Below are 13556 nucleotides of genomic sequence, written 5' to 3' on the forward strand. Positions count from 1 at the left end.
TGGATTGACATCTAATTGACCCAAATGTCGGAGTTCCATGAAACTAGGACCACGTCTTGAACTTAACAAAGGGTATCCAATAAGGGGAATGACTGGACATTTTTACCCTAATTAGAAGTGACTGGCCTTCCGATTGATATTTAGAGGCACGGACAGTGTAGGGTTCAACTAGAGTCGAAGTGAACTTAAATTTGGTATTCGATCAACAATGTATTAATATGTCGTTCTAGTTTCTAATGGTCTAAAATACTAGTTACTATGTAGTTCCATATAATGTCTTTAAAATATTTAATTAGGACAAATGATGAAATAGAATAGAGCGAAGGAAAAATCTGGATTGTTCCTATTTTGTTTAACTATTGTTTATTGTGGTTTTTAACGGGGAACTTAATGTCAAAGGTGACGTTGTCTGTCTATTGTCATTCCGTAATCAAACTAATTCGTATTTGATACAGTTGGTTTCCGCTTAAGCAAAAATTTTCACAGAGAATGCAATATTATGATATGACAAAGAGCTGATCTGATACTGGCGCTGGATGGTGGCCATCGGAAGTTCCGCTAAAAAACACCATCGAGTTGAGATTCGTTAGTACTATGGTTTCAAAGCAATATAAAATGTTGTTTTTTTTTAAGTAGCTCATTTTGATCCTCCTTCATAATCTCGTTTTGTCCTAATTGGATAAAAAAAGTAGCAATTTGACTCCATGTCAATACTTTTTCGGTATACAAAGCAATTAATGTATAAATGAGTATGGTATCTAATTATAGTGATTTGACCCGTAGAAAAAGATTAATTAATAGTAATTACTACACATTAATTACTACGAGCTGTTCTGATAAGATCTAGTAAATTGATATTTATTTCAAATTTTCTTTATTCTTTATTTTTATTTATTCATTCAATTGCGTTTAGTGGCAATAAGAGAGGGACATTTTTGTGTAGCTGGTTTTTAGGTTAGTGCTATTTGATTATGTTATAATCATAGTTATATAACATTGTTCTCGAATGTGGGCCGGAACTATTTAATTTTCTTAATCCTTCAACTCATGTGGTATGCATTAAAGATTTTTAGTGTACATCAATCATAAATGTTTTGACGAAAACAAATTGAAGACTATCAATAAATAAATACCAAAAAGTTTAAATAGCATTCAATGTAACCAATTTAAATTAAATACAAAAAAACACTTAGTCAAACTTGAAGAATATTTGATAAATTCTTTAACAATTTATCATACAAACATAAAACCGGGTAATCAGGTGATAATACGAGTATTTACGTAAATTCAATGCAGTATTTTTGATAACAAATATCAGAACACAAATTGTTTGATCGATACGTTTTGAACCATGTAGTACCAACACTAGAATATTTGGTAACACGTCACTGTGAAAATAAAGTGCTTTGCGAACGCAAATGACGTGTCAATTTCGTTAATTTAAATCTAGTCACCCATCCATGCTAATTAAATAATACACTAGTTTTTTATGTGTTTCTAATATTGATTTACACACGCTGGCACATATGATGAAGTAAAATATACAACAATATTATGAGTAAACAAGACCTTTGCTTGTGAATGACTAATGAGATACATTAAAATTTGTTTTTTTAATATAGTATAAACTTAAAATTTTGTTGCAAGGATCATATTTTGGAATATCAGAGGGTCTACCACCACATGTTAAACCAATATCATTATAGGTGAGGAAGCGTGACAGCGCAATACATGCCATAGAGCGGCATCTCTCTTTCACACCCGCAATGATTTTGCATTAAGACGTGGTAGGCCCCAACATTCACTATATTTTAATGTCCATCAGAAGCAGAATAGTTTCAACCTATTTTTCTTTTTGAGCAGATGAACGTTATGTAAAGTAAAACACGGAATAAAGCTAAGAATAAATTAAAAATTATATGTAAAAAAAACGAAATCCCGTACTTATTCAGTTTTACTTCAGCTGACGTATAATTCCCCTATATATGTGTAACTAGCCGAAGCGCAGTTGGTCAGCCGTACTCGCCACTGCGGCCCTTAGTAGCGACCTTGCCGCATAAATATAGACTCGTTCAGTGTCGCCAACAACAGCCGAGTTACCACAATCACGCTTCAGATACTACTTGTCTTATCAAAGAAAATGGCTAAACGATTGCGTTCTAATCGCTTTACACCAGTACGCATGAATCAAAAAGTGTTTACGAAGCATAAAAGTGTATTGGACGCGAACTAGTTACGTTTGTTGTGGCTTGGAGCGTTATTTTCAGAATGTCATCTACATCGTCGCCGGCTGGGCAAAAAAGTTAGTGTTATTATTAGTTGCGTCCAATATTTGTGCTGCTATAAGTGCTGTTCATTTTGTTTGTTACGGTGATTTCTAGTGCTTCTGTGTTTTTGTTCTGTGACATGTTGGTATGGTAGATTTAAAATTGCTAATTTGTGTTTTTGGATTCGATTTTGTGTTATGTTTGCCAATATTTTAGAAGTTTCAGTTTACTGATTTAGAGGCTATAAATTAGCTTTATTACTTAATATTGCCATAGAACTAATATTGTATCTTGTGTACACTAAATTTGAAATCTTTATTTATATCACGACGTCTGCATATAAGACCTTGAACTTCTTGCAGTAAACTTCAAATCTCTCACTCTGTCTTTCTAATTACGTTTGGATGCTAATTAATAGCATCACACAAAATTTCAAGAGCATGTGTTTTCATGAATTTAGAACGTTTAGTCAAATTAATTTGTAATTTTTATTTCGGAGTCAGTTATGTTTTCTTTGTAATAAGACGAAAAACAACAATTTAAAAAGGTTGCACTAAAAGTATTATTACACAAAATGTATTTGCTAAATAAGAAATGTCTAGAATGAATTCACTAAATCGATGATCGATTTTACGTCTTAATTAGGCAATCGCAGATTAAAACTATTTTAATTAACATACGTAAATCGAAATTTGAATTATGTTCAGAATTCAGGTGAATTCTAACATAGTTGAGAATACGCCGAATACTATAGAGTAAATGTTCTCATATACCTAACTCGATCGATATCTCTGAATTCTTTGTTAGCGAGGCTTATAATTAGCGTTTCTAGCTGGCATACCAGTCGACTATTATTATATTCAGAGTAGAGATTGCTTGTATTGGACATTATCTAATTAAACAGCATTCTTTTCTTCAATATCCCCCATTATTCATGTAATACAATTGTCAGCCTAAATGAATAAATAAGACAAATGTCTTTGTAATAAATGTTCGTAATTTTCTGCTCGGTTACGTTTATTGGAATTGACAGAAATCCACTTGTGTTTATTTCTGGATTTCCAGAAACCGTGTTCTGGTTCTAGAGCTCTACAAATTACTCTGTTGTATCAATAATGGTAACAAACATTTAAATTAGGCTACATTAAGTTGATACATTAATTTATTTGGATTTGTTTTTGCGATCGAATGATTGAACTGTGATTTGACAAATTGGATGATGATGATTCATAATTGAACGTAAATCATGTCGGAATACACCACGTCAGCTCATGGAAAAAAACTGGGCTTGGGTTCGAAAGGAACAAGGGTTCCCAATGAACAAAAAAATATACTTATGTTTGATGAAACTCACTGGAGTTAAGGTACTTTTCGATTGTAGTTGTATAACATTAAAATTCTTCTTAACTCTAAGTAACATGTCTAGGTCAGATCAAATAGATATATCGTCTTTTGAAATACCTAAATAGTAAGATACGGGCGAAAAAGAATTATTAAAATAAAACAGTAGAGTGAGACCATAAATTTAGTATTTATCAAATATTCCTAAAGAGTAAAATCACAATTGAAAATTTCTAAAAATAGAAGAACTAACTCTTAGTTCGGAAAAAGAGTTCATACTTTACAAATATTCTAGACTAGCTGCTGCCTGCGATTTCGTCCCCGTGGGTAGAAGATATAAGTTATGATTTGTACCTGCCCTGCTTTTTTCACATTTTCCATTGTATCTTCGCTCCTATTATTCGCAGCGTGATGGTTTATAGCCTAAAGCATTCCTCCATGAATGGTCCATTCAACACAAAATATTTTTTCAATTTGGATCAGTAGTTCCTGAGATTAGCGCGTTCAAACAAACAAACTCTTCAGCTTTATATATTAGTATAGATGACGTATATTAGAAATTGAGATAACAGGTAGCACGGAATCGACAATCAAAGCATAAATCTCAATCTATTCCGTACCCTGATCATCATTAATCCTCCATACCGATAAAATAACAACATCAGAACTAAAGCCTTAACTATAACTACCAGAGACACTGTTCTCTCTAATTACCTAGCTTGTGCTAGTATTAACACTGTGCAGTAATAACTTGTTGAGTTCATAGACTGCAGTGGAGCATACAATGTTGTGACTTACTAATTAATTGGATTCCATGCTTGATTGGTTATCGATTGCACAATGAAAATTGATCATGATAGTCTTAATGAAGTTTAGTTTTAGTAATAGTGATGGTAAAATGTCAAATACTTTTGATTTTTCGGTATCGACCTCCGTGGTCGAGTGGCGCACGCACCGGTTTCAAAGTGTCGCTAGCTCTGAGCTCCCGGGTTCGATCCCCGGCCGGGTCAATGTAAAAATTAACATTTCTACATTGTCTCGGGTCTGGGTGTTTGAGGTACCTTCCTTGTATCTGGTTTCCATAACACAAGTGCTTTAGCAACTTACTTTGGGTTCAGAACAATGTATGTGATGTTGTCCGCATTTATTTTCACTTTAAGAGAACAAATAGACAAATAAAGAACAGCTTCCCATTAGGTTTTTTGGTGGTGGTTTTGTTACAGGAGGTTAAGGTTTATAATAAAATACTAATTTAATATTCCGATAGAGATACTCGTAAGCAGGGAAACCGTCGTAATAGCTACACTTTAACAAAATATTAGATTGTAGTACTTCATGTTGTAGACAATCTCCCAGTAAACGAATGTCATCTTGATGTTTCCAAAAGTGGAATAGCTTTTGCAAGACCTTATGAAGGCGCTAGCAAAGTACTGTTGAGACCTATGATAGCATATGAGTCTGCTTAGGCTAACAGTTCTTGTCTTCCAGTTGTCCTGAACACGCTGCTTGAGACGGACCACTACGAGGGTCTGATTAAGGAGCTGACGTGCACCAAATGTAACACGTACATGAAGCCGCCCATCCACCTCTGCGTGGATGGTCATAGTGTGTGCGGACGCTGCTATGAGAAGAGCTACCAGTGCCATGTTTGTAAGGTAAGAGAGGACATTTATTCGTTTTTTTTTTGTTATTCTCTTTGCCCATTTTCCTACTGTTGAACTGTATAGCGTATTTTAGTATGTATTGTACTAGTTGTACCTACATGATTTTTTGGGCACACTTATGTATTAACAAAATATTTAAAACCTGCGACGCGCATCTGCTTACATTTTCTTGTTTGGTGAAAAAATGATTTAATATCGGAAATAAAAGATTCTTAAGCACAAAATAAACATGGCGATAGTCGCGTTTTTTTTTTGTTATTTATCTTCAAACTCCATAATATCAAATTAAAAAAAAAAAAAACTTTAGTAGGAGAACATTTCTGCTAGGTACAAATATATTTTTGTATAATTTTACTGAAACTAGGTATAATAAACTGCACTACGTAGCTTGCGTGCGTGTGAATCGAGGACGTATAGGTTTGGCATAGGTTATGCGACATGAGTCAAAATTTCGACACAAATGAATGTCTGGCTCTTTTCATATACATTGTAACCACTCACTATTAATAAAAAGGAACGCCCTGCGTGTAGTGTAGTGCGTTGTCTCACTTCTGAAACGGCAATAGTCAATTAGTTCTGCAACGACAATTAGCTCTAAAAAGTAGGTAACAGTAGGTCGTGTAAAAAAAAATGTAACTTCGGAAGTATTTCTGGAGCTGGAAGTATCCTGATAAGAGTGGGTCATTACAAGGGCAATGTACTTCACCGATTCAATAACCGGATATTACAAGGCGATGATCACTCATAAATATTTCAATATCTATTTTAATCAAAATCTCGGTCTTACTTATCACACTGCGACATTTTTATCTACAAAAAAGCACTTATTGATAATATTGTCGTATACGCAAGTATTTAAAATCATATTTTCTTGTATTATTGAAGTGATATGATAGGTAATTAACATGGTTCACATAGATACCGACTTGTGTGACATGACTTACTTTTTTAACCTGGTTTTAGGCTAAACCAAGGCCAATTTTGTTATATGTTCAATGTCATGAAAACTTTACGTTTCACTATAAGATACTACTGATCAATTAAAGATATAAGACGATAGGTATTAGACAATAGTAGTAGTAGATACTGAGCTTGAGTTGACTCAGGTTGGCTCATTAATAATAAATGTAGAAAAAGCCTACGAATCACATTACATGTTACACGGTATTACTCATTACAAATTTATTTTTGTATTCTGAATGAGAGCAGAAAAAAAACACTTTTTCTTTCACAGAATTCATATAAAGCAAACTTGTGTAAGAGCAAAAACATGCACTCATCAACTTTGAAAAAAAACTTCTTTTTGGCAGTCATGTATTGTACCCAACAAAGATGAACTCGACTTAACATGCGAGGCACGTGGTCCAAGGTCGTTCCTTTTACTCTGAAATGCAATTTGTTGATATTATCCGGTTATTTATTCGAAAGACACATACATACAAAAAAAATGAAACATTTTGTCTCTACGTTTTTAAAAGTAGAGTTAAATTTAAATAACACGTTTTAATGTTGATCATTAAAAACAATATAAGTAACATTATTTTAAATAGCTAAATAATAAAACTAAAGAGACATTCAATTAGGAACAAAAAAATAAACTTTATTATTCTCATAAATAAAGTGATGATCCATTATCCTTAAAACAATTGAATCAAGGAAAATCCGGCACACGATAACGAGATAGGGACCTATTACTTAGATATATCCGATATTCTGAACATTCGCAAGACTTTTTACAAATAGTGAAAAGGTATCCAAATAATACAACCATATCATCTTGTCAAAAGATTGAATAATGGAGGAAAGGAGGTTGCTAAGCAAAATCTCATTTTATTTGTAACGCACAAACATAATACATTTTTTGTCACACAAAATTGTGTTTTTAAATATGGTGCTTCATAAACTGAAGACAAAGAAGTTTTCAAAAAGTCAGTCATCTAATTTTTGACCATAGCAACAGTTGCTTATCTTCGATTTTGATATTTATGATAATCTGTGAACTGTGATACAACCTGGACACACGGATGGAAAGATAGCTGAACTTTATAATAGGGTTCGCTGTTTTCCCTTTGGATCCCGAGTACTAGGAAGGCACATTTACGACCGTATTATAAAAATGCAATGCGAGCGATTTTTAAAAACATTTCATTGGAATGTAAACATAAAAGGAACTCTGTGATAGTTTAGATGATTTTAAATCGTAGCCTGTGTATTGTACGATACATCTCATATAATCTTCCTTTCTGTCTATGATGATACATGATGATTACGTTCAATTCGCCTGGCTATATTAAGCATATAAACTCAAACCAAACAACAATATCACCTTATAAGCGAACAAATAATTGTTTTCCTTATGAATATTCTCACCCACGTTTATGCCAACACAATTTCCTCAAAACAGGTAAACGTTGACGACTTAATTAATTGCACACAAATGTTTCCAGACACCTAATAACGAGTCACGTCGATTTGAGATAAGTTATTTTCTTAATAATATTAAAATCTTGTCCGTTAATGAGAAAGGTTCTACCAACGCTCAAACTTTATAAAAAAAAAAACCTAAATGTAGAGTCATGAAACAAACACTGGTCAATGTTTAATGCCTTTATCAATTGTATATCACAAAACCTACTTTGGTCCATACTTAACCATTGTTTATCTTATACAAAAAACTCTAACCTATAAGCCATGAGTGCAAAATCTAACTCTTGTGAAATCCCTATACGGAATGGTAAAAACTCTGGGAAATTCAGCCGTACTAGCGAATGCCAGCAATTCCCCGTCTAATCCCTTTGCCTCCTGGACATGCAAAGCTTGACGCCCAACTGTACCAGCCTATCTCGACAAATGAATGCTCTCTACTGGTGCCTAATAACAGTAATTACTCAGTACCTTATAGAGTAGATAGAGACGACTAATTAATTAGCAAAAAGTTGAAGTAGGAAACATTGTCCGTGTTTATACCCACACAAAATGTACTAGAAATAGACAACCCAATAAAATTAATTTAATTAATTAGGGATTATTGTTTTACGTCAATTATTTTTTTAAATTCGGAGATACACGTTCCTTTAACAAACAATTGTCTTCACGTATCAAAACGCCTATCCTATACATATGCGATTAAATATTTCAAAATTGTCAAAGAGAGACGCCTACAGTCGTCTAGAACATCTAGTGTTGTGTTACAACTGAAACAGTATTATAAAACTATAAGATGGCAGGCCTATAAAATGAGAACTACAAGATCCATTTACTTTTACTTTCAGAAAGAGTTTTCCCTAACCCGCTCGTCGGCGCTGGAATCGTTGGCCAACAAGGTGCTGTTCCCCTGTATAAACTCGGGCTGCCCGAAGCATGCTTCCCTGCCGCAGCTTGAAAAGCACTACGCCCACTGCCAGTTCCGCATCATTAACTGTTTCATGGCTAGAGTTTATGGTAAGTGCTATAAAAATACTTCATTTGTAATAAAGCAAAATCCTTTTTTTTTGTAATGAAATTCTCTGTGGAAGCAATATCTTCAATACTATATTGGCAGTTATTAATTCCATATTGCATGGGTGGCTAGCATGAAAATGCAGAATTTTAATCTGCTTAGCTTGGGATCAGATAACAGTGTGTGAGTTGTCCCCGTACATATAAAAAAAAAAAATTTGAGAAAAATTAAATTCCGAAATAATCTTTCAAAAATTTGGCCAGCTGCGTTTCCATTAAGCAAAGAAAATACATCACTGGCTTCATCTATACTGAACAAAGGGTCGCTCGCAGTCTGTAAATCGGATTTGGTGGTTCAAAATCCGATATCGTATTTCGGATACAGGTAGACAGATCTGGACTTTGATGTCCACAAGAAAAAATTGAATCCATTGGGAAGGTCGATTTTTCGGTTACATTATGATGGTTACACACTAGACCAATTCCTTGTTTGTACATATGCTCGGCACCCTGTTCGGCGTAATGCTTACAGTGACCGAGTATTCACCTCTAGCATATTTTGGTGTCTTGGTTTTTTTCTGCGAAAAGATCAGATATCCTGCATCGCTTGGGCTGGAGGAAAAGTTCCACGAAAACTTTCGGTTCACCAAGGGTGATAAAGTGTAGCATTTCAGCGGCTCGCTGTGCCTTTACAAGTAAATGCTCTAGTACATCAACACCATTACGTGAAATATCTGTCATTGTAGGGGACTGCAAATGGGCCGGGCGTGCTGGCGACTGGATGGACCATTGTTTCATGGAACACAGTGAGAAGGTCACCGATCTTCCATTCATCACGGTGAAAAATCGTTGGGACGCGAAGAGAACCGAGCCGGTACTGAATTATTTTCTGCTGAGGTGCTACGACAGAATATTCAATGTGTACCAGATTTATGACAAAAGAGGAGGTAAGGATACAATACGAATGAAACAAGATTTATAAAATTTATAAAAAAAAATATCTCTTTGATGACCAGAATAATTTACACACGTTTTATTATTAAAAATGAGAATTCTCCCAAAAGATATTCAGTAAAATTTGTTTCCAGATTTTAATTAAATGAAAAACAAATGTACAAATTGGTACACAAAAAAGAAACATATTTTACTAACGTATGGTTCAAAATGTAAGCAGTCACAGCAACGGTCTAACGTACGGCTTCATTTATGCTAATCGGTGACACGGATAAATGAACCGTTAATAAGTCAATTATGTAGAAGAATATTCTAGAATTTACTGTTACTATAAAATCACAATCTATTTCGCGTTTATCAAATCAGATTTTAAGATAAGATAATAATATTGTATCGAACTGGGTCACCGCAAAATAGAATTGAATTAGTTAAATATTACAGTATACGAATGTATCATAGCATATTTTATCCAGTGTTTAATACAATATGTTATTACTTAATTTTAATTGGGATTTGAATTACTACTTCAAAGGTTTAGATCATTAAAAGATTATTTAAAACCATAAACATGTCAGTTTATAATTGAAGTCTATTATTTTTAGAAATTCATAAATGGATAAAAGAATACAGATGATAGTCTTTATCTAGTTCAAAATGCCACTCCGGAATTTCTTGATTGTCAACTCTTCTTTGATTACTAAACACTTGGTACATCACTCGAAAGGTCTAGACAAAGCGTTTGAAATTTCAGACTGGTTTTAAACGAATTAAGTCTGTTAAGAAGCCAGACAGTCACACGCGGTTGACTTAACCCAGCTTTAGTGCTGTCTTAATGTTGGTGTAGCAATAGGTGTATGTATTTTATGTTTTAAATGTGTACACACTGAACCGAGTTGAGACAGACAGTTTCTGTCGTATTTTTCCAGCTGCTATTTGTCATTTTGTCACGATATTAAATGTATCTATGATCCATACAAAACCTGTCAAAGGAAAGGTCGAAACAAACTTATTGATCACGGGATAAAGTTTAGACAAAAATATTTCGAGAATTAATAACATCCAAAAACAATTGAATATCACCTGGTTGGCAAATATTGTCAACTCCGTCAAGTCTGATGTTTCATCGATTATAATCATAGATATAAAATTTCTAACAGAACTAAAAATTTTACATCATCATATTATGTTTCTATATAATTTTGATATAGAAACATCTAATACGTTTTTGTGCTTGTCATAACTATTTGAAACAGTTTTATACCTCTTGCAGGTAGAATGATGTGGACAGTGCTTGTGAATGATGAGAACGCTGAAAAGTTCTATTTTGAAGTCGACATATTCCTGCCAAACCTACCGAGCAAAAGAATTGTTTATAGGCAAGTATCTCGCCTATTTTCAGCCATTTTTGGCCATGCAAAAGAAACGCCCTTATCTGAATATGAAAAAGTTACTTATAGGTATATTATTTCTAGTTTCTATCAGTCTTTTCGTTTTGATATCTTAATACATAAACTGATATACTATTATATACGTATTTCTTGCGGAGATGATAACTAAGAAAGAATAGTTTTCAAAATATAATTTTCGAAATGAAAGTGATTTGTTCGCTCTATTAATATTTAATTATGAATTTATTCGAATGTTATCGTGATAAAAATGTTTCTTCTTTTTTCATGTTGAAAATAAAGGAATAAGATATATTATATTATAAGAATATTAATCCTTGATACTCGTAGCCACGTAAAAACCTCAATTTGTCAAACTTTTTTCCATTGTAATTCATGCGGTTCATTGCCCTTAAATTCTTTCCCTTTCATTTGTTGTAAACACATCCCTGGCAGTCATAAATAAATTCCATTGGTGAAAAAAACATTCTTACAAGTTTATAAATTATGGCTTTATTATTCGGTGCTCGACAATTGCTTTTTATTTTTGTACGAATTTATATTTATTCGCAATTTTCGTGTTAAGACCCATTTAATAATGCTTTACAATATTGTATGTTGATGTAATGTAATTTATTTGATGATGATATTCTGTCTCATCTTTTTATAGGCGCCCATGCAAGTGCGAGAAGGATGCAGACTTTTTGGAGCACACACAGAACGTGTACATTCCCGTAGAAAACGTTTTCTCTATGTTAGATGAAGACGAATCTGTCAACTTTATTGTCAGAATTGGTGAGTATTTAATTGTGTTCGTCATTATTCTATAATGCGATTAGCTGGCAAACGTATTACCAAAAATTTTAATTATACAAAACCTTAACTTACTTACTATTTACCTTTTTTGCATGCTATCATATAACAAAGAAAACGATTTTTTAGAAAAATGGTTGTTCACGTACTTCGAGACGTACTAAACAAAAATTTACAGCGAGAAAAAGGTTTGTATGATTGAAATCAAAATATTAATACACGTTAAAAATATGGCATAGCACTTATATAAAAAAACTATAAATCAAAAATTTTATAACAATTTATCGTCTTTTAAGCGAATGAATTTAAGAAAAAATATCTAGTCAAAAACATTCTTGTTTTTTTTTCAGGTGAGGTGGAAAACCTACCAATCTTCGACGTACCCTCAAAAAGTGAGAGTATCATTCTTCTGAACGAAGACCGCAAAGACGTAGAAGTGTCAAACTAAGAGCCACAACACATTTTAATGCATTCAAACAAAAATATGCACACATTTCAGGGTTTACGCTTCGCAGATTTTTTATATAATCGACCATTTAATAGTAATATTAGTAAACAGACTTTCCCACAAAAATCCTTTCATTTACACTCTGGCACACTGTAATTACCAACTTATAATAACAGTTTAATACTTATTTATGATGATTAAAACAAAAGAACTCCTTTCATCTTTTTATTCGTCATGTACCTACAGAAAACAAATGACTATCTAGCGTTTGAATACAATATTTCGAACAGGGGGTCTACCACCACATATCAAACAAAGTCCGGCCGACGACATTTGTAGGAACGTAACAACTCTCTTTAATTTTTTCAAAATTGGAACAATACCTGAACGGTATTCTACATGGTAATTAGGAACGAATTGATTAAATATATTTAATAATTAATAATTCATAGTAAAGTCAAGTGTCGCAACGAAATGGCAGTTTCATGAATTGAAGTCGCCTTTTCGTAATCACACTAATGCGATGCATGATCATTTCCTCTAGTTTTCTTTAAAGCGATGGTAGTAGACCCCCAGATATGATATAAAACCTCTGCAGTGTTCCCTGAATTTTGTTTAATATTAACTTGCCTATTGCGGTAGAGTTATTGTAATTTCCCAAGAGACGTTTCTTACGAAGTTAAAAAAACAAATAAACATATTTAGATTGAACATTTTGTATTCTTTTCTACAAGATCCTTGTATAATGGTTGCGATTAGTTATGATTGTAAATAGACATGTCTTAGCATGCTTTTTCAGACAGTACTGATGTAAATATTTATATCTTCAATAGATAATTCAAATGTACGATACTTGCCTTCGTTTAGCATTTTACTTCGCTTTCGCCAATATTTCTCTACCCTCTAAATGAATGGTTTTAGAACTATAATTAGGTATTTAGTATTAGGTTACTGTTGTATGTTATTTCTTGGTAACAAAAGACTTTCTTGCCTAAGTAATATGAACCGTAAGATAAAATAAGAATATTTCATTTCCTTGACAGATCTTTACACTAGAAATTTAGTGCTGCGTATGTTTGTCAACATAAATCTCATGCAAGCCCCTAGACTCGGAATGAATCATCTTAAGATGGGTCATGTAAATGTTTATTCCTTTCTAGAACCTAAATTTAACTCTTGCTTTTAGACGTCTCAACTGGGATTAAATTGAGCCCTTGAATATCACGCACGTGAAAAACACACTTAC

General features: G+C 33.2%; 1 protein-coding gene across 1 annotated transcript; it reads left to right on the plus strand.

The window, feature by feature from the left end:
* Window positions 1-2118: 2118 nt before the first annotated feature.
* On the plus strand, window positions 2119-13021 carry LOC113496975 (putative E3 ubiquitin-protein ligase SINAT1). The gene is made up of 7 exons (XM_026876392.1): window positions 2119-2302; window positions 5097-5263; window positions 8545-8713; window positions 9457-9657; window positions 10935-11040; window positions 11720-11844; window positions 12213-13021. The coding sequence occupies exons 1-7, from the start codon at window positions 2269-2271 to the stop codon at window positions 12308-12310; spliced, it is 900 nt and encodes a 299-aa protein (XP_026732193.1). The 5' UTR covers window positions 2119-2268; the 3' UTR covers window positions 12311-13021.
* The last annotated feature ends 535 nt before the right edge of the window (window positions 13022-13556 follow it).

Source organism: Trichoplusia ni, chromosome 1 (genome assembly GCF_003590095.1).
Source record: "Trichoplusia ni isolate ovarian cell line Hi5 chromosome 1, tn1, whole genome shotgun sequence".
Taxonomy (NCBI): Eukaryota; Metazoa; Arthropoda; class Insecta; order Lepidoptera; family Noctuidae; genus Trichoplusia; species Trichoplusia ni.

What these genes read in the sequence shown, in the direction of transcription:
- LOC113496975 (XM_026876392.1), top strand. Translation starts at nt 2,269, where the DNA reads ATGTCATCTACATCGTCGCCGGCTGGGCAAAAAA. An exon ending in ACCAGTGCCATGTTTGTAAG is followed by an intron (nt 5,264 to 8,544) that starts GTAAGAGAGGAC and finishes TTTTACTTTCAG; the next exon opens with AAAGAGTTTTCCCTAACCCG. An exon ending in AGCAAAAGAATTGTTTATAG is followed by an intron (nt 11,041 to 11,719) that starts GCAAGTATCTCG and finishes ATCTTTTTATAG; the next exon opens with GCGCCCATGCAAGTGCGAGA.